The 19,015-nt window shown below is 38.0% G+C and overlaps 1 protein-coding gene across 2 annotated transcripts in view; it reads right to left on the bottom strand.

Moving 5' to 3' along the window:
- nrxn3b (neurexin 3b) overlaps positions 1 to 19,015 on the bottom strand; it is a 270,387-nt gene that overhangs the window by 204,107 nt on the left and 47,265 nt on the right. Inside the window, exons 3-5 of one of the 2 annotated variants that reach the window (XM_040125524.1) lie at positions 10,344 to 10,375; positions 1,662 to 1,963; positions 145 to 168 (exon numbers count right to left, since the gene is read on the bottom strand). In XM_040125524.1, coding sequence (XP_039981458.1) covers positions 145 to 168; positions 1,662 to 1,963; positions 10,344 to 10,375 — 358 coding nt within the window. Of the gene's footprint in view, positions 1 to 123; positions 169 to 1,661; positions 1,964 to 10,343; positions 10,376 to 19,015 lie in introns of both variants that reach the window. The other variant, XM_040125526.1, reaches the window with a different exon arrangement.

Genomic DNA, 19,015 nt, shown 5'->3' with positions numbered 1-19,015 from the left:
AACCCATCTCCTCATTTTTTGATAAGAGTGTCTAGGATGGAACTCAAAGAGAACGAATAAAAGAAGAGAGGGGGAGGGGACACACGGCAAACCCAAAAAAAAGACAATAAGAATGATATCTACCAGACAATGTAGTTTGTTTACCATAGCGTGTCCAATGCCTGATTGCTTTCCAGAAAAAGGGGAAGAAAGGAAATCAAAAGAATAGTGAACAAAAAAGGTTGTTAATAAGGATGGACAGAAAACAAAAACCAAAAGCAACGATGAAGAATTAGGATGTTAGTTAGTACATTAGTTGGTTAGATATTCGTTAGTAGTAAAAAATGACTTTCTATCATGGATGAGTTAGTGTTACGGTGAATAAACACTACATGATTTGTCAGAGATTCGCTGTTGTAAAAATGTGCCATTTTGCCATCCTAGCCAAATTTTCTACATCAGAGTCCTGCAAGAAAAAATTAAGAGCACTGTAAAATGTGGGATTTTCAGATAAAAATTTGTGTGGGATGGCTTAAATCCCAACAAAACTTGTAGTGTTTTTTTTTCACCCTCAGTCTAACAAAGTGTGCCTTTCAAAGAGGAAAGAAAATGACAGTGAAAGAAAGACAGATCTGTAGAAAGAAAGAAAGAAAGGAGAAAGCAGGCGAGCCCTTGGCTCTTAGCTTCTAACCCCTAAACTGTGTGTTATCCTGTTGGGATTTTCGGCTATAACTATTTACTAACCTGTCGGGCAAAAGCTTACTTTCAGGGAGGGTCAGGGAATCGGCACTTACTTGTTGTGCTGCTCAGAAAGCAACACTAAGTGCTGTCTCACCTTGCAGACAAACTAAAGGTCGACCAAGACAACGAACAACTCCACCTTTTGCAGCTAGTACTACCTCCATACAGCACTGTGTTCCTTTTTTTTTTTAGTCTCGTTCTACAGCCTCATTTAGACAACACTAATACATACTAGTTCCACCCAATAGCAATCAGTCTAATTTTAAAATACATTAAGAAAATGGTAAACAGTATCTCTCAAATGGCAAATTCTGCTTATGCAGAACAAATACAGATCTTTGATGGAAATGTATATCTGTCTTTAAAAAGCATCTTGATCATTTGAGCTATAAATACTGCATTAATGGACAGCTCAAAGGCAAATACTATCTGCCTGGCTTTAAAGTGAAATGTACACAAGCACAAAAACAGTTTATGAAAGCAAGTAGCTAGCGTCAACGCCTGATAGAAATGTCAACTTGGGCGAGTGTGAAGCAAAATAAAATTATCAGATAACTTTAACTTGAGGACACACGGAACTCAAGTTCAATATGCTGATAAACAGGAGAGAAGAAAATACCCAGCATAATGAGACCTGTACTAAGCTATCAATCACATACTGAAGAACTGCTTTTCTCAATTTTTTTACCTGGTTATTTAGTAAAACAAAAATTAAAAAATTAAATTAAATGAAAAATAATTACATGTAAGTATAAAGACAATTGGAAAAATTAGGACATCTATTTCATTAATGTTTTGAACTGTGGCAATGGAATGACAACCAATCAGAACAAGGTAACATTCTTAACGTCAGCTCTCTCTCAAAAGCTCTTGGAAGCAGCTAATCTAAAAAAAAATACACCTGTCTCCAAACACCGTCCATCACTGCTACACCCGATTACCTGTCTCAGATTGCGTGTCACTTTGATGTCGTGCCAGGTGTTGTCATTGAATTTTCCATTGACTGGCTCGACGATGGCCTCAAAGGCCCCGGAACCCAGATTGATGACGAGAGATACAGCCCCATCTTTTAGTGCCAGGTTGACATAGTCTGCAGATTTCCCCGTGTGGAGGAGGAGGCCATTGCGTTGCCAGGTTTTGAAGGACAGCGTGATCTCGTCACTACTGCTCTGGATGGGGTTCTGCGAAAGGTCATAGCAGAAGTACTCTGAACCGCGGAAGGTGGCCACATTCTCCTCCCTCGCTGAAATGACAAGAAAGAAGAACCCAAATTGTTACAATAAAGTGTGATAAAGCTACTGCAAGTTATGAGGAGATACATTTTTAACATTTACATCCAGCATATTTAGCAAGCAAGCTTGATGTTGCAGTGCTGTACTAATGAGTAACATTGTGTCAAAATGTCTAATTAATCATGATGACATTAGTTAAATTTTCATTGTAGAGTCTTTTACATATAAAATAAGATAAGCATCTATGTTGGTGCTTGCATCAATCATGCAGCAGCTTCAGTAAATACGTGAACTGCTGTGTGCTGCAGAGAAGGTTACATCAAGCAAGCACACTCACAGACACACAATGCACTGCTCACCATATTTACAGCCATGATAACCCCATCATTCAGTTCAGTTCATAAAATCCTATTTGTAAAACTGTGAGTTTAGGTTTCATATACAGCCTCTAGACAGAGTACTTATGATGGAACACTATTCCACACTAATGTTGCACATAAATCAAACTTAGCCTGATTTTACAGTTTTATATCACTCCGCTGTTGCAAAGTGTGTGTGTGTGTGTGTGTGTGTGTGTGTGTGTGTGTGTGTGTGTGTGTGTGTGTGTGTTTTTGTGTGTGTGTATGTGTGCGTGTGTGTGTGTGTGTGTGTGTGTGTGTGTGTGTGTGTGTGTGTGTGTGTGTGTGTGTGTGTCTACAAGAAAAGGAGTGGATCAGAGGAGTTGTGCTTCCTTATGATCTGTGATCAAATAATTGACACTTCCCCTGCTACCTCTTGGTGGTTTGACACACTCTTTTCAGCTTGGGTCTGGGGGAATCTATTACACAAAAGGTCAGACTCACTGTCAATTATGTGTCAAGTTGGACATGGCCTAACTGACTTAAAGCTACGACTCGAAAATTCATCCTCCAAGAATGCAGTGTTCAAAGCAGCATCATTCAGAAAATTGCAACGTTCAGAAAAAGCCCTGCCAACGAACCAAACCAACAAATCACTCTGGCACTTGGTAACAGTAACAGTGTCATTACCTGCCAACAATAGCATTTTCAGTGTGTCATTTAATTTCCTTCTGCGTCCTGCATTTTCTTCTGTGTACTCACAGAGAAATCATGACAGTCACAAGTGAAAGGAGAAAAAGCACAAGCGGAAAGACAGAAGAGAGAGATGAGAAAGAGAAAAAGAAAGAGAAAGAAAGAGAAAGAAAGCACAAGCGCTGCAGGCTGTAAAGCTTCAGATTGTTGTATTGGATCAGGCTATACTGTATGTAAACATGAGGGAGCACTGTTGTGGAGCTGGCAGAAAGCTGCAGGAGGAGGAAAAAATGAGAATACTGAGAGAGAAACAAATGGAAAGTGGAGTGGGGCTACATTATGATGGGGTGCTGATTCCGCTCATGGAGAAATTCTCCCCTCGGCATCAAACTCATGTCTTTGCGAAACACAGAGACCAGAGGAAATAGCATGGGAGGCAACAAAGGCCCCATGAAAGCCCTAATCCATGTGCCAGGGGAATAAACAGAAATCCATTATTACCACTGAGACAGTGCAACACAGAAAGGCAGCGGAATATACTTTGGAGAATCAAAAAACCCTCTCCATCTCTACTGATTTCATGCATCTAATATCAGAAATTACCCAGGCATTCCCTGCATACAGAAGCCTGTAGATTGTATATCCATATAATATTGTTCTTGAACAATTGTCTCAGACATTAACCGCAAAATGATAGTTATGTAAGTACTAAAGAAAAACAGTAAGTGGTATGGTAATTCCATCAGTTCTGCCAGGATCATTTTTCCAAAGCAATACTCTTTCAGGTGATTAATAAAGTATTGATTTATATATCCACAGTGTGGTTACACTGTCATCAGTGTCTATAATGAAATGGGTTGATTCTAGCTCCCTGCTCCAGTTGGCTTTGTTGTACATCTGGACTACTATGGGCCGAAACCCTCTGGGGTTGTCAAGACAGAGACATTGCTTGAAACAACTGGAACTCAACCATGTTCTATAGAAATTGTAGGTGCAATTCAGACACTACATGAAAGGTTGTTGTCATGTCATGTCAACTCTCCTCACCTAACCAGCCTACTCTAATTAGGTTTTCTAAGAGATTCCTGTTCACATTATTATTAAAGGTGCAAAGAATAAGCATAAGCATTAGTGGCTTTTTACTAGTGCTGAATGATGTGTGAAATAATGTTTGTCAGTGTTAAAGAGCAGAGACCTGCTGCCCAGTGTAATAGAGGTTTTGTCAGTGGAATAGTTTAGAGTTTCTTTTTTAGCCATAGCACCGTAGCTCGAGGGATGGCAATGTCAGTCAGTCCACCACTTTGGTCCAGACTCTAATATCTCAACAACAACTGAATGACTGATATTAAAATTTTGTACAGACATTCGTGGTTCCCAGAGGATGGACCATACTGATTTTTGTCATCTTTTACTAACAGGCATTGGCCTTTTAGAGCTAAAAACCATTTGGTCTCATTAATACTGTTAGTTGATTGGAGAATAAATAGCAACCAGTTTCCCTATTTTCTCCATCACTTGTAATGTCCAATATTATATCTAATAATTTATCATAGATTATATTTTACCCATAAAAGGTTACCAGTCGAAGGCATATTTGACTCGCCATATGTGTATTAATCATAATGATGTAATTACAAAGTTGCTATGGAGCTGTAAAGACTATCAATATAAAACTGTTCCTATGAATAATAGAGAGCAAATTGATATCATGTAATATTTGTGCATCTCAGCAATATTAAACCCATGGTAAGTGTATAAGGATCCATAAAAACCAAGGGAAATGTATTGGATGTTGAGACATGTTCTGCACAGATCTGTGGCTTTCATATCGATCATATAGCAGGGTCATTTTCTTTTATTTTCGCATTAGTCATCAATATTCCATTTGCGTGCTGCTTGGCCGATGCACCAGGGGCTAGGGCTCGATTTTAAAATCCACTGGAAGCAATTAGCTTCTTCATTACCATCTCCTATTCTCTTCCACTCCGCCCTCGCCACACACCCATGCTGCCTGAGCTCACACTCTAGTCTGACCCCATGGGACTTCAGGCAGGGAGCGCTGTCACCTTACAGAGCTCTGGTCCACAACCTTCAACCTCCTTAAGATCACGGCAGGATATCAAACTGTCCCTAATCACTGTGGGAGGAAAAAGACTTAAAACACCAAAAGGGAAATCAAATGAGTTTATTGATAGGATTAGAGACAGGAGGCATTGTGATTATCGCTGCAAAAAAAGGACTTTAGGTGGAGATGCAACAGCTGTAAGGCTGCCAAGCCCATAAATCTCACAACACACCAAGGCTAGCTGGGCAACAAGCACTAGTATGAGTCCCAGGGAGATTTTTTTCTGGTGAAATGAACTCAATCTGTGCTTACATGCAATGCATCAAATGCATGTTTGCTCTACATTTGCAGATGAAGAAGCCTGAAGTTCCAGACCTAAACATAGAAAGCTATGTTGTGCTTCTAGCTATTGTTGTTTGTGTGACACCCTCAGGAACCAAAATCATTCAAGGTTGTGGTGTCATCCCATACAATGCATTTAACAAAATCCATGTTTCATCACACCCTCCCTCTCTCACTCTTGTGTTTTCCAGTCTCTCTTCTCCTCTTTCCCCAAAGTGAAAAACCAGCATCATTTTCTAATAACAGTGATATAATAACATGAACAATGTGCTCCACAGCTTCCCGACATGAGGCTAATGCTAACCACGCTGCTGTGCTGCTTAAAGCTCAATGGTAAGCCATCATGTGTGAAATGAATTTGGAGCATCATGGGTGAGATCTCTCTTCAAAAACAGGCCACACTGTCAGACAGGCTTATGTTGGAGGAAGATTTGGTAGAATGTGTTGCATGAGTACATTAAACTGGCCAATTACTTCCAATGTACTGTAGCAACAATTAAATTCAACCCAGGATACAACAGTACTAACGTTAGCAGTGATAAAGTTGAGTACATAGGGTTTCTCAGGGATTTATTTTCCTGTCAAAAAATATATAAAAACCACGCTGAATTTGTCCTCTTCTTGACAAATTTCAAGATGTCGTAGAACATCTTAGAGGTTGAAGCGAATTGTCACCTGTGACATGCCTTTTCACATCTTTTATTTCACATAACCTTGGGAAGAAGCAGTGGACGACCTGTCTGAGACTGCCTTAGATCTGCCCACACAAACTGAGAAGGGAAGAGTGACAAAGACCCAGAAAAAGAGAGAGACTAACATAAACAGAAGTGACACGGTGGAAGCAAAATAGTCTAGAACAAAGGGAAGAGAGAGGTAGAAGCAAATAAGCAGAGTGTTTCGGAGACAGAGACGCGGTGAGAGCCAAAGCAGGCGAGTGAGAGTGGCATTAATGAACCTTATTACGGCACCTGATAACATAGTACAACAACCAAATTCTACTCTTGGTTTCTCCCCCTTCACCTCCCTTAAAGCACACACATACCATCCAGCACTTTCTCATACTATTTTTGCACTCGGATGATAGTAAAATTCCCAGTGAAAGACTTTAACTTGGTATCTAAGAGTTGTGATTTCAAAGATTCTTGAAAGACCCCCTTCTGAAAAACATATTGCATTGAGATGTTCATATTCCATCATTACTTAAAGTACTGGTTCATTTTATTGCAATAATTACAAATTACATGAATAAAGTAAACCCTTGTCAACATCAAAATGTTCAAGCAGTAGAAACTGCTGCAGTGAGAAATGAGGCAGTCTTAGAAGGATGCAGCACCTTGACTGCAACAGAGCATGACTCATTATAGCCGATGGGCTTCTACTGTACATGGACAGGAAGCAGGGTGGTCAGCTTCTACAATATATGAGACAATTAGTCTACACCTCGATTATCTTCAATTGACCAGTAATTTATTAATAGACCTGCACCAAGAGCAGGCCAATGGGCTGACGAGTCCTCTCATTGGCTGGCAATGTGCATAGGCTAAACCCTGTGACCTTGTTGGAGTGACTGTCTGTAAGTCCAATACTTTGGTCCTTAGTGAAATATTCAAAAATTTTCACTATCTTCAGAGGATGAGTTATAATCATGTTGAGGAGTTTTTCTTGGTGCGACCTACAGTATGCTGTCAATATGTCACAATTTCTATTTGTCAGACACTTTGGGTCTTGATTTGACAGTTTGAAAATAATCACTCTTATTTGCAAAAAAAATTGCTTTGGTTATTTGCAGTCCTCAGAAGATGAATTTATTGATTTTAAAGATCACATGATCCTTTGATTTACCACTACCTTCTGATCAGAATGTAAACATTTTACACAAGATATCTAAATTATACAGCGTGGACTTGCAATGCTTTTAGAGATAATGTGGTCTTTTGGTCATATTTCTTTTAGCAGCACTTCCAGGCCAAAAAACGTTAGACTTTTATGCCATTTTCATGCTCATGAGTGGATCAGCCATTAATAAGTGGGTATTTTAGCTGATGCTTTTAATCACCAAAAACAGACCTTTACAAAAACACAGTAGTTAATTAGGTAGTAACTATGTTTAAGGTGAGTATGTAAAAATGATTGCTCTGCAGTTTCCTTAAACTCCATGGAGCATTTTAGCATTTTAGTTTTTTTGGTTCTAATAAAATGCCTGCCCACCGCCAAAGTTAGTGACTAACTGATTAACATAGTGAAGCATGTAGCAGCTAAAGAGGTACATATTTGCCTTGATAGGTTGATGGAAATTAAACCAGAGCTATAAAAAAGTAAACATTGGACTTAGATTCATGGCAGAAACACAGCTCTAAATGAATTCTAATGTTGTTTTGTGTCTGCTGGACAGTTGCTTAGGCAACTGTTTGCTAACTTGTTTGCCATAACTTCATACGTTAATAATATGTCAATGTTGTGTTTATAGGTTGTCCCAATGCTAGCATACAGTCAAATCAACAATTAATACTGCTTTAAAGTTGAAAATGCAAGTATTGAAATATAGTTTTAATTGGACATTGAACTCTTAAAAAAAAGAAGAAGAAAAAAAAAAAGAAAACACTAATGATGATGTATGTGATGTCAGGTGTCTGAGAGCCTGGCAAAAATAGTGTATGGCTGCTGCTGCTTCAAGTGGTATGTGCATGTCCAATTAGAGAATCTGAAGCATTTTTTCTCTATTTTGACATTTCACTGTCAACAGCATAGCTTGAGAAAATGATCCGAAAATGATTAAAAAACTTTGGAGAGGTAAGTGTAATTTTCTAATTTATCTGCATTCATTTGGACATTGCCCAAGGCTCCCTTCTGGCTACTGGCTGTGACAAGCCAGTCACTGTCACCTTCAGTGCGTTTTTAGCATGTTTGTATGTGTGTCATTGTCCCTTTTTGGCTGCTGATGGTGGAGTCTCCATGGAGTAAATGATGAAGTTTGGAGTGACAGCAGGGGGGATGGTGTGGATGGTGGGAGTATACGATGGAGGGATAGAGGGTATCTGAAGAATGGGGGCAGGCGCCTGAGGTTCAATCCCATCAACTGAGGCAATTGTGCGGAGCGAATACTGGAGTGAGGAGGTGGGGGTTGAGATGAGTTTGCAAAGGAGAGAGACGGAGTAAGACAGAGATTTGGTGACTGCATTCCTACAACCAATACTGGACAATTAAGTAGAAGTACAATTGATGTTTAAAAACACAGAGGACAGAGAGGGACTGAAGCAGGACGTCTCAGACTAGTCTTTTACTTATTCTCTCAATTCTCTAGGTGCAAGGGAAAGTTAGGAGACCATAATAAATATGATCTTCAAAGACCTGAAACCTGCTTGAAATACAGTATGTAATCCATCACTGTGTGCATTTAAGGCCAGATTTGTTAATGAAAACCTTTCTATTTGCTCCAATCTGCATGTAATTAGCATGTGATTTACGAAAAGCAGTAGCGAATTATGCAATCAGTGATTGTTTACATGTATTCTGTGAGTGAAGGAGAGCTCAAAAGGTTTAGTAAGGGGAACTTTCAAAGATCACTAGGCCCAGAGAAGAACTGAAAATGTAGTGATGCTGACAAAGAAATGGTTAAGACAATTCAAAACCTGCAGTAAGGCTGCAGTTAAAAGATTCATAAGATTTCAAAGATTCACTGGTTTACTTGTCACACGCTGATTCAGTGTGTGCAGTCAAATGCAGGATGGCATACTCTTGAGGTTGTGCTAAAAGACTAGAGTGCAATAAAGAATACTAAACAAAAATACTGTAAAATTAGGGTTAGAAAAGGAAATACAGAGGGTACAAATAAATATGTAATATCAAAATAAAGTGTATACATTTTCAGTATATTAAAAATGTAGTTGTAAAGAAAATATTAGAAAAAAGGGATTTTAAAACTATGCAGTGGGAGTAAAGTAACTTCTATGGAAATGAAAAACAGATTAAATTAAATACCATAAACTCAAATAGTGGCTGGAGCCTTTATTTACCTCAGTGGCAGAGATGCCTTTATTTGGGATATGCCTGTACTAGAGAAAGGCTTTTACACTCCCCAGTTAATGCAAACTGGAAAGTTGGTGTATCGATCAAAGCCAACTGTGATTTACTGCAATGGAGACAGACTTAAAGAATAAATCCTGACGTACAAGAAGCATGTGACTTAAACATCCACTGAAGCTTCCACTCCATGAAAGGCAAAAAATAGCAGCAGATAAAAACATCAGATCTGTGTGCAGCGATAAGGAATCTGTTACATTCCTCAAATAAATGCATGAAACAAATATGTCACATACCGATAAGCAACAACATTAAAACCGGTAACTGGTTTTGATGTTTCGGATGGATGGTGTATTTCCTACATGATTTCTACATTGTTTTTCACCATTATGGGTTAGACTTGCACTTTTTCAGATACGTTTTCTAGTTACTGGAGAATGAGTGCTAACAGCTGTTTATCTCTACAAACCAACTCCTAATATTCATATAACTGTAGGGGATGGAAAACATGCATTAATTCACATTTTCTTTTTGGAAATTCAAATTTGCGCTACATTTAAATGGAAACTCCGATGAATGAAACTCAACATTTATTCCAGAATTTTATCAACAAAAGTCTTGCAGCCTTCCCTGTATAGGTAGGCTATTTTAATATTATTTTTAATGACATATTTTTGATAACGACATATAGACCATAAAAAAACAATGCCCAAAACCCAACTTAAACCATAAAAATTATAATACCATACTGAAACAATACCACAAGCCTGTTCTTGTTAATTGTCATTTTTAAATCTAATTAGACTAAATAGAAAACTAGAAAATGTTCTCATTAGAGCGCAGACCCCCACCAAGGAGGTGTATTGATTCATTTGTGTTCAGTCTACTTTGCTGTACTACTTAATTGTGTAGACTAATAATCCTGGGTCTGACCTTCATCACCATGAAGTACCAGACATACACCTCTTCCTAAAATACAGTGAGTGAGCAAACTCTAGTGGATGGAGCTCAAAAAACTGTCCAGATATAATATGAGCGATGTAGCGCAATGAGGGGATGCCAGAGGAGGGGGTGCGATGTTTTTTTGCACCGCTTGTGATTTCTTCCTCTGAAGATGAGAACGTTTTAATCATTTCCTCAGAGTGATATTGATTAACTGTCAGTTAGGCTACTCTAAGAATAACAGAGTCATCTTACAATCTAGCAGCACCTAGCTACTAGTCTCGTTAAAATTCATAGATATAAATCTAAAACATGATATGAGTTAATGTCATTTTTGTTTATATTATTGAGTATTTTCATGCTCAATGAAATTGTTTATGTGCTGCTAAGTGTTTTCTTGTTTGTTTTTTCATACATGTAGGTATGTTTTTGACGATAAATTAGCATATTTATAATATTAATAACTGGATTATGGTAAATATTTAGATCAAGGTCATAGTGCTATTAAAGCATTTACACGGCATGCAGTAATCTGAAGCCCCCGATACCTGAGTTTGTGATTTCTATGATAGTTAACTTTATATTTGCAACCAGATATAACTTATTAAACAGCATTTAATAAGACTCGATACACCTCCCTGGCGGAGGTCTGCGTTCTACTGAGCACATTTTCTAGTAGTAGAAATAATTATTTACAAAAATGGACATGCCATAATTACTATTAACAGTACTGACTGAGTATTAATTGATAATTTATAACCGGTGTTGTTGATCTGCATACTTGTGAACGCCTGATTTTTAGCAGCTTGCAAGTTATGTTAAAGTTAACGTTTAATTTTTGCCACATTGATAAGATAGCTACAAAGATAAAGCCAAATTAAAAAGTTATCATTGCCCTTAATTGCCTTGTCAAACTACAACGTTGGAAAAAGTTTGTTTGTCACAAAAGAAATCATTTGTATTTGCAGCCATGCCTTTAGTTTCTTTGCTTGGTGAGCAGAAGCAGAGAGCAAGAAGTGAAGAGAGTAGAAGCAGAAAGTAGAGCACTGCACACACAAACTTTATATTGACATTTAAAATGATTAGACTGCAGTTTCTCCATGTGGATACCCAAAATAAGCTCATGCAACCAGTTTCGGAAGCATGGTGGAGTTGGTGTCTTCCAGTCCTTGAAAATCTTTTTTTTTTTTTTGCTAGAACCATGCCCATCAATAGAGCTGTTGTGTGATGGGAGAATTAAAGAGTCCTCTGACCATCCAAAGAGTCCTTGTAATGAGAGAGAGTCCTACGGTTAACCCCAGAAAAAAAAAAATCTTGACCAAAATGGATTTAAGTTTATCAAAGATTATGAAACACAGAAGGGTAAATTTTTGTAAAATAACCTTAGAATAATGAAAACGGCAAATCACTTTGAACTGATTTAACCCGTGTCTGCTATTTATTTAAAAACAGGAAAGTTCAATCTGCCATTTTGTATGAGGCAACACAGCACTGATTTCCCTTTCCCAAGCTCTCTTAATAGGGTTGAAAGATACAGGATCTTTAGAGAAGAAATTCACAAATTTGGCGATAAGCTTCTTACTCTCTGACAAAGACAGAGCAATTTCAAAGAGTGTGTCTCTCACAAGTGGACTCACAGTGGGGGATATATTCCCTCACAAAATGACTAAGTTGCATATAAAGAAAAAAGTTAGAGTGAGGTAGATTGTACTTTAAGCTTAATTGGCCAAAAGACACAAACTTGTTGACTAAGTAAAAGTCCTTTATACACTTAAGCCCTTTTACACACTATGCAGTAAATGTGTTTTCCAGCAATGCTGGGGTAAAGGCATGATTGTGGCAATACAATGTGGTTATATATTGAAATATTAGGGACTTTGTACGCCTGTTTAATTTGAATTAGAATCTTCAGTGAATTTCTGACAACAAAACTATAATCTGCTGATTATGTAGCAGATGCAAAATTTGTAAAAAGTAAGGGGGAAAAGTAAGGCACATGGTTTTCTTAATGACATGATCTCTAATTTTAGCCAAAAGGGGGCAGAATTGAGTGATTCATGGTCTACATGAATCACTGCCAATACCCTAGTATTAGCTGCCCAATAGAAATCTTTAAATACTGGAAGACCCAGACCACCATCCAGAATGGGCTTAAAAAGATGTTTTCTTCTTAGATAATCTGTGTTTTTATAACACACATATAAATACTAAAATCAATTTATATGGGGGTTATGGTCCATATGTCTACCCCATTTCTAGATTTGATCAGATTATTTACTGTATTAATAGAGTTAAGTGTCGGAGAGGATTTAGAGGTTGTTCTGTCTAAAGATGAATCCAAATAGCAATTAAAATGACCTTGAACAAAGATATTAGAGTATTCATCCTCTGGGAGTATAGGTAGGCTTTTAAGGTGAAAAAACATCTGGAGTTTTGTTGACAGTAGTTTAACAATGATCAGGAGTACGGCAAAGAAGAAATGACTCGAATTAGTGTGCAAACATTATTTCTGTTAAAAAAGAGAAACTGAGAAAAACAGCACAATGAGTATAACTTGAATCTGTTGTTATTAGTGGCTGGCCTCTATTTGTTTGTGCCTGGTCTTTATTTGAAAACCAGCTTTTATATGAGAATCTACAGAATAAAGAAAATATGGTTTTACTGTAGGTACTGCATGTGAAAACACTAACAATAATGCAATGACTACAGTCAATGATTTATTATCTCTGCCAAGGAGGTTATGTAATCACTCGTGTGTTTGTTTGTTGATTTGTTTGTTTGTTAGCAGGATTATATAAAAAGTACTTAACCAACTTTAGCAAACTTGGTGCAGGGATGTGGCATGGGCCAGGGAAGAACTCTGGGGCAAATCTGGCGCAGATCCAAAACATTTACTACGAAACTGAATTTTTTTCCTCTGAAGTTGGGTGTAAGTTCTTTGACACTGGCCTTGGCAGAGGGCTGCACTCTTCTGAGCAAATTTTCTAGTTATGAGTGCAATATGCACTCAGTGAACCTTTGCTGTTTGTTTAATATCAAACATTTATTGTTTGTAGGTTTTTATCTTCTCTTTAAGTAGAGAACTTTCCACACAAAACTGACCTTTGCAAACTGGAAACCTGCGTAAAACCAGCAAAACATGCAGTCATATCTGCTCTCATTATTTGGCATGCAGATGTGAGACTAGACAGGAAATGACCAAGTTAATATTTTTCATTCAGATCATTTACTTTGGTTAGCAACCGAGGGTAGGTGGTCAAGAATAATGATTAAAATGTAAAACACTGAAAAACTTGTTTCATAGCTGCTCATTCTGCCAAAAGGCAGAATCCATTAGCAGTGCAGGAAAAAGAAAGATCTTAGAAATGTCCATGGGCAAATATGCAATATACAATTAACAAAAGTTTGCTGCTCAACTTCAGAAAACATCTTGATGCAGCTTCAGTTTTTAAGTTTTGATGACATCATTGTTTCTTTAGTTGTCTGGTTTTTAGCTTTCAGTGTACGTTTATACTGTAACATACTGACTGCTTTACTGTACGCTGCAGGCATCGCATTCATGAACCTTTGAGTGATTTCCTTTTTTAAATGGCTGTAACTATGTATTACAGTATTATGGAGTCATCCACGGTCTATATTACTTCAGTCAACAATCAAACGATCTTTGACAGTATGTCTCCTGAACACTGGCTATTGCATCAGCCTGACAGCTGCCATCCTGAGCCAAATGGAAAGTGACTGCAGTGAGCACTGTATCAGTTTCAGATTCTCCACCTTTCTGCAGAACAGTTTTGATAGGCTTGCATCACTCAGCATCTGTGTCGGTTTGTGTGTTATTTGTTTTCACCTGTTTTTCTGACACATTATATATTTTATCATAAAATTTGATTTTCTGTTTGTGATCCAAATCACTTAATTACTTCAGCCACAGAGAATGGATGTGTTTGTATATTGTATTGGACAACCTACATAATTTGCTGTGAGCGTTCACTGACTAGTAGTAACCCATCAATAATGTGAATGGTTTGTATGTACATGTTGCACACACGTATGCATGTATAAACAAGCACCTTTCTGCATTTGTGTATACACATGATTGTTTACTATAGCGTTTGTATTTTGAGTGGAGGCTTGCTTCATGGAACAGGGTTGAGGGCAGGCAAAGCCTCCCCTGGAGCCTGTCAGTCATCCAGAGTGGCGTTGCCTTATTGGCTATTATCTCTCCTGTCAGAAGCCCGGCCGTGCCTCCACCCCACCACTTCAGGCTCTGTCAGTTCACACACTTCCTGTGGACAGAGACATGGAGCATTAAGCTGCATGCTACAGATATCATTACTTCAAGTGACATGCTGTTTCGACCAAATACTCCATCAATAATAATGGCTAATAAAAAAATATTTTAAATTGTTTAATGAGAGGACCATTTACACTGAAGGATATTTCAAGTTATTTTCAAGTTTTGCCTTTTTATTTTTTCACAATTGATGTGTCTAATATTTTATCACCTACTTAACTGATGAGCTTGATGTAGCTTCAGCATGCTATATTGCTGCTCCCCTACCACACATGCAGGAGGAGCAACTGCAAAAAACCAATTGTCACATCCTTTTCAGTAAAATCACACTGCAGTAACACATATACTTTCATAGAATAATTGACACCTTTTCATTAGACACTGTAAGCATACATTTTTATAATTTGCACATGGCATATTCATATTCACGTTTGCTCAGTGAGTCTTTTCAACATTTAAATTTGACGAAAAGACACGTTTCATTAAATTCAATAGAATGACAACTCCCAAAATCCTATGCATTTTGGAAATTAAAATCACATCAAGCATGGTTTTTCTTTTCTTATGTATAATTGACTGTATAAGAGATTAATTGTGCATTTAAAATCATGGATTACATGGGTTTCCTGGTTTGTTTACTGCTTATGGTGACAGAGTTTCTAAATTTGTAATGCCACATGGGAAATATGAGAGCTAATATAAAATTCACATTTGTAATTCCCACTGTGAGGTCTATGAGAAGGTTTTTCATTTCCTACTTACAGAACATCCGATATGCATTGAAGTTTATATGTGCAGTTAAGATAAAATGACATTAAATTCTTATTAAATCAACAAATTTGATAGCACAGTACACACAAGATTTAAGAACAGGATTTTAGGTAAATTTTATTACTATTGTGTAGATGTTATAAATTAAGTGCTAATTTAATACTCAGACCTTTGGCAAGCTAAAGCTATATTGAGCTCCACAGTGAGGTGGGACTATTTTAAACAAAATCAATTGTAAGATGGTAAAAACTAGTAAAAATTCTTTTTCATTCAGTAATACTAATGATAATGATAATAACAATAATAATAATAATAATAGTCATTTATGTGGATGCTAAGTTCTAAGGCATAGAAGCAATAAAAGTTACACAATGCGTCAATATATGATGGGAAAGGCAATCATTTCAACAAGGTTTTTTTATGCAGTTTTTTTTATTTTTTGTTTTCAATTATTTTGAAAAGGACACGCTGCAGAGATCTCAGGCTGTGCATGCATTTGTAACAAAAATGCAGGAGTTGCATGTTGTGGGCTTCAGCAAACTGAGGTACAAGATGAAATGTTTTTCTCTTTTTTTTTGACTTTGTTTAAAATAATGCAAATAACACAATTCCAAGCAGAAATCATAATTTACGACAGCCGGTGAGAGGCAAACGCCCTCTCCTACACTTGAAATAGATTAGCACACATTCCTCGTTGAAGCTGAGGCCATTTAATATTTATTACTCTCCTGTGTACTGGCAGAGCATTTAGCTGCCTGCAGGGAGGCAAGGGGTTAAAAGGGGAACAGCAGTGCCATAAAAGGGACAATGAAATAAACATGACTCACCGGGAGTGAGCCCTTAAAGCCAAAATAATCTAGATGGCGGGCGGAAGAGCCAGGTGCCAAAGGCTGTTGACTACAAGCACCCCCTTCAGGCTTGAACTATGACATCGTCTCAGCTAATCACATCGAGTGCTGTTTTAAGATGGAGGTGAACAGCAGTTTGGTTACATTATCATCTACTTCTGTGTAAAATCAGTTTTCTGGTGCAGCGAGAGACAAGGGCGGAAAAGATGACTAAGAAGAAAGAGTATCCCTTTTCTTATTCAAATTTATGTAGGAACTGAGTACAATAATTATTTCTTGGATAGCAAGAGAGAGTGAGGGATAAAGCTGCAGACAACTCAGGGAAACATCTTAAGCACTGAGCTGAGCAAATTAAGAAAAAAAAAACACTGCTGTAGCTTTAAATCCAGCTGTAGCCTGTAGCCAAAACAATATGTGACTCTCACTCTGTGCTAATAAGAGTGTGTGCGTGTGTTAAAGTATGTGCAGGCATTTGCAATGATGTGCTCCTTGAAAAGATAAGAGTAAAGATGGATTACTCTCACCTTTCTCTCGCTTTCTCCTTTTAAGCTTTAACTGCAGGGCTGATTGCAAACTTTACACATGCAAATAAACAGGGTATGATACTGTGATCATACTGGGGTATCTGCACAGTATACAAAGACATAAATAAGAGGATACAGGCATATGCAAACATCAGTGGGTTAACGGTAATCTTAGCATATGCTGGCGACAAACAGTCACACTAATCACACAGCTAAAACAAGCACACACTCACATGTACATCCTCCATCACGTGGGAGAAATACAGATTCCGGAGGCCAGGTGCCTCGATGTATCTTTTTCTGCTTTTTCACTCTGGACTCTGCTCTCTTCACCTCTCTCCTTCATTTTGTCCATTTCCTTCCATTCCTACACCACATACGTTTTCTTGAAAAGTGTGCACAGAGCTTTTGGCAGTGGGGGAGGGTTTAAGCTTCCTCGCTTCCCAAGCTTGGTTTGGTTAAACCATCCTCAGCAGCTCTAGCATTCCCCCGCCTCCTCACATTTTTCTAAAATAAGAAGAGAGGATCCACTGCCTCTCCAGGGAAGAGCAGGGATTGACTGACACGTCTGCAGTCTCATGGTATCAACTGAGCCATCATGCTCCCCTCGCGTGAAGTTAGATGTGTGGTGCATATGTTATCTTTCCCTGTACATACCCAGCCACTATGTGCATGCTGGGATCATGCATGTGCACATTCAGAGTAAGTGAATATGTGTCGGTGTGTTTTATGAAAAACAAATGCCAGCTGTTTTCCAAATCCTGTTTTCTGCAATCAAATCCACTGATCCTGACATGCTGAGGTAAATTCAGAAATACCGTCATTGAGGAAAGTTGTATTTACTATTTCTGGAGCAAGGTCTGCCCACAGCTTCTATAACTATGCTAATCCAAGCTTGTTGGAGCAGCACCACTGACTGTTTGGTGGTCTGGTGAATGGGAATGCAAGGGGTTTTCCCTAAGAAAGTTATATAGGTATATGCAACCAAGGATGACTGTAAATTCATGTGAAATACAAACACAAAGACACACAAACACACACACACACACACACACACTGGCAGGCTGCTGTCTAGTTTGGAAGTCAATAACATTATCCGTTCTCCATCTCTGCGACAGTTATTAGTCTGGAGAGCCAAATGGCTCTCCTCAATGACACTCTGGAGATGAAGGGATAAATCATCACTCTGAAAAGATGAGTATGTGCAGAGAAGTGAGAAAAAAGTATGAGTATAAGAATAACATAGATTGAGAAAGAAAGAAAGAAAAATACTCTCCAGCACAGAGACAATTCAGTCTGGGTGGTATAACATTTTCATTTTTGTTAAGTACAGATGATGTGAGAACAGGTCTTTCTGAATGCAAGGACTGATGCTCAGCTTCACAAATCTGCTTTCTGAGTGCCGTACTCCTGAATCTCTCTTTCTCTCCGTCCCTTCTCTTTCCCTCTGTCACACTCACTCTCTCTCTCCCTCCCTTTTTGACTTTATCAAGCAGACAAAGGGTGCTTTATTAGGTCTGGTACTCTAAAAGCATTTCCTTTGTCTCTTTCTCAGCCCTGCCACCAACTCCCCTCTCCATTTCACCCCGCTCTCTCTCCCTGAAGACCCTTCAAAGTACAAGCAGAGAGGAACAAATGCCATGAGGCTTACTGCTAGTTGGATAACACACAAGTGAACACCTTGTTGACTTGTGTGCCCTATTTTCACTGTGCAAAGGACATTGCATCAACAAATTTAGGCTGGTTCCAAAACTTTAAGCAAGAGATGAGTCATTTTATTGCTCTGTGTGTCAGAATGCAGCCAAAAAAAAAAAAAACCATTAGAGTTTATTTTTTTGTAATTGAATTTGTCTTAAAGTTTCTTGAATTACTGTATCAAAATTGTTTTAGGATAGTAACAGTAACTATGTGCTTTTGAGAAGTCTCTGATTGAAAACCGAAAAATATTCTAAAGTTGAACTTAAATTAAAACTAATTTCAAAGAAATCAGTATATACATATTTTGTGTTTGTTTTAACTTCTTTCATTATTGCCACGATTTGATTCAGAATCAATTCTCAATTAGAAACCATTTACTGATTTTACATAAAAAAAGGAGTCCTCAGACTGAATATCTTTTGTAAAACAGAAGTTGGTCTGTGCGTTCTAAAGTATTGGGGGAAAAAAGAGAAAAAGTTTGCTGTTGTGCTGTTACTAGCTTATGTCTCTAGCAGCGGAGAACTCCCA

This window comes from Xiphias gladius, chromosome 4, assembly GCF_016859285.1.
Source record: "Xiphias gladius isolate SHS-SW01 ecotype Sanya breed wild chromosome 4, ASM1685928v1, whole genome shotgun sequence".
In the NCBI taxonomy this organism is placed as follows: domain Eukaryota; kingdom Metazoa; phylum Chordata; class Actinopteri; order Istiophoriformes; family Xiphiidae; genus Xiphias; species Xiphias gladius.
Note: the sequence above shows the minus strand (reverse complement) of the source record. Positions and strands in the feature narration are given on the sequence as shown.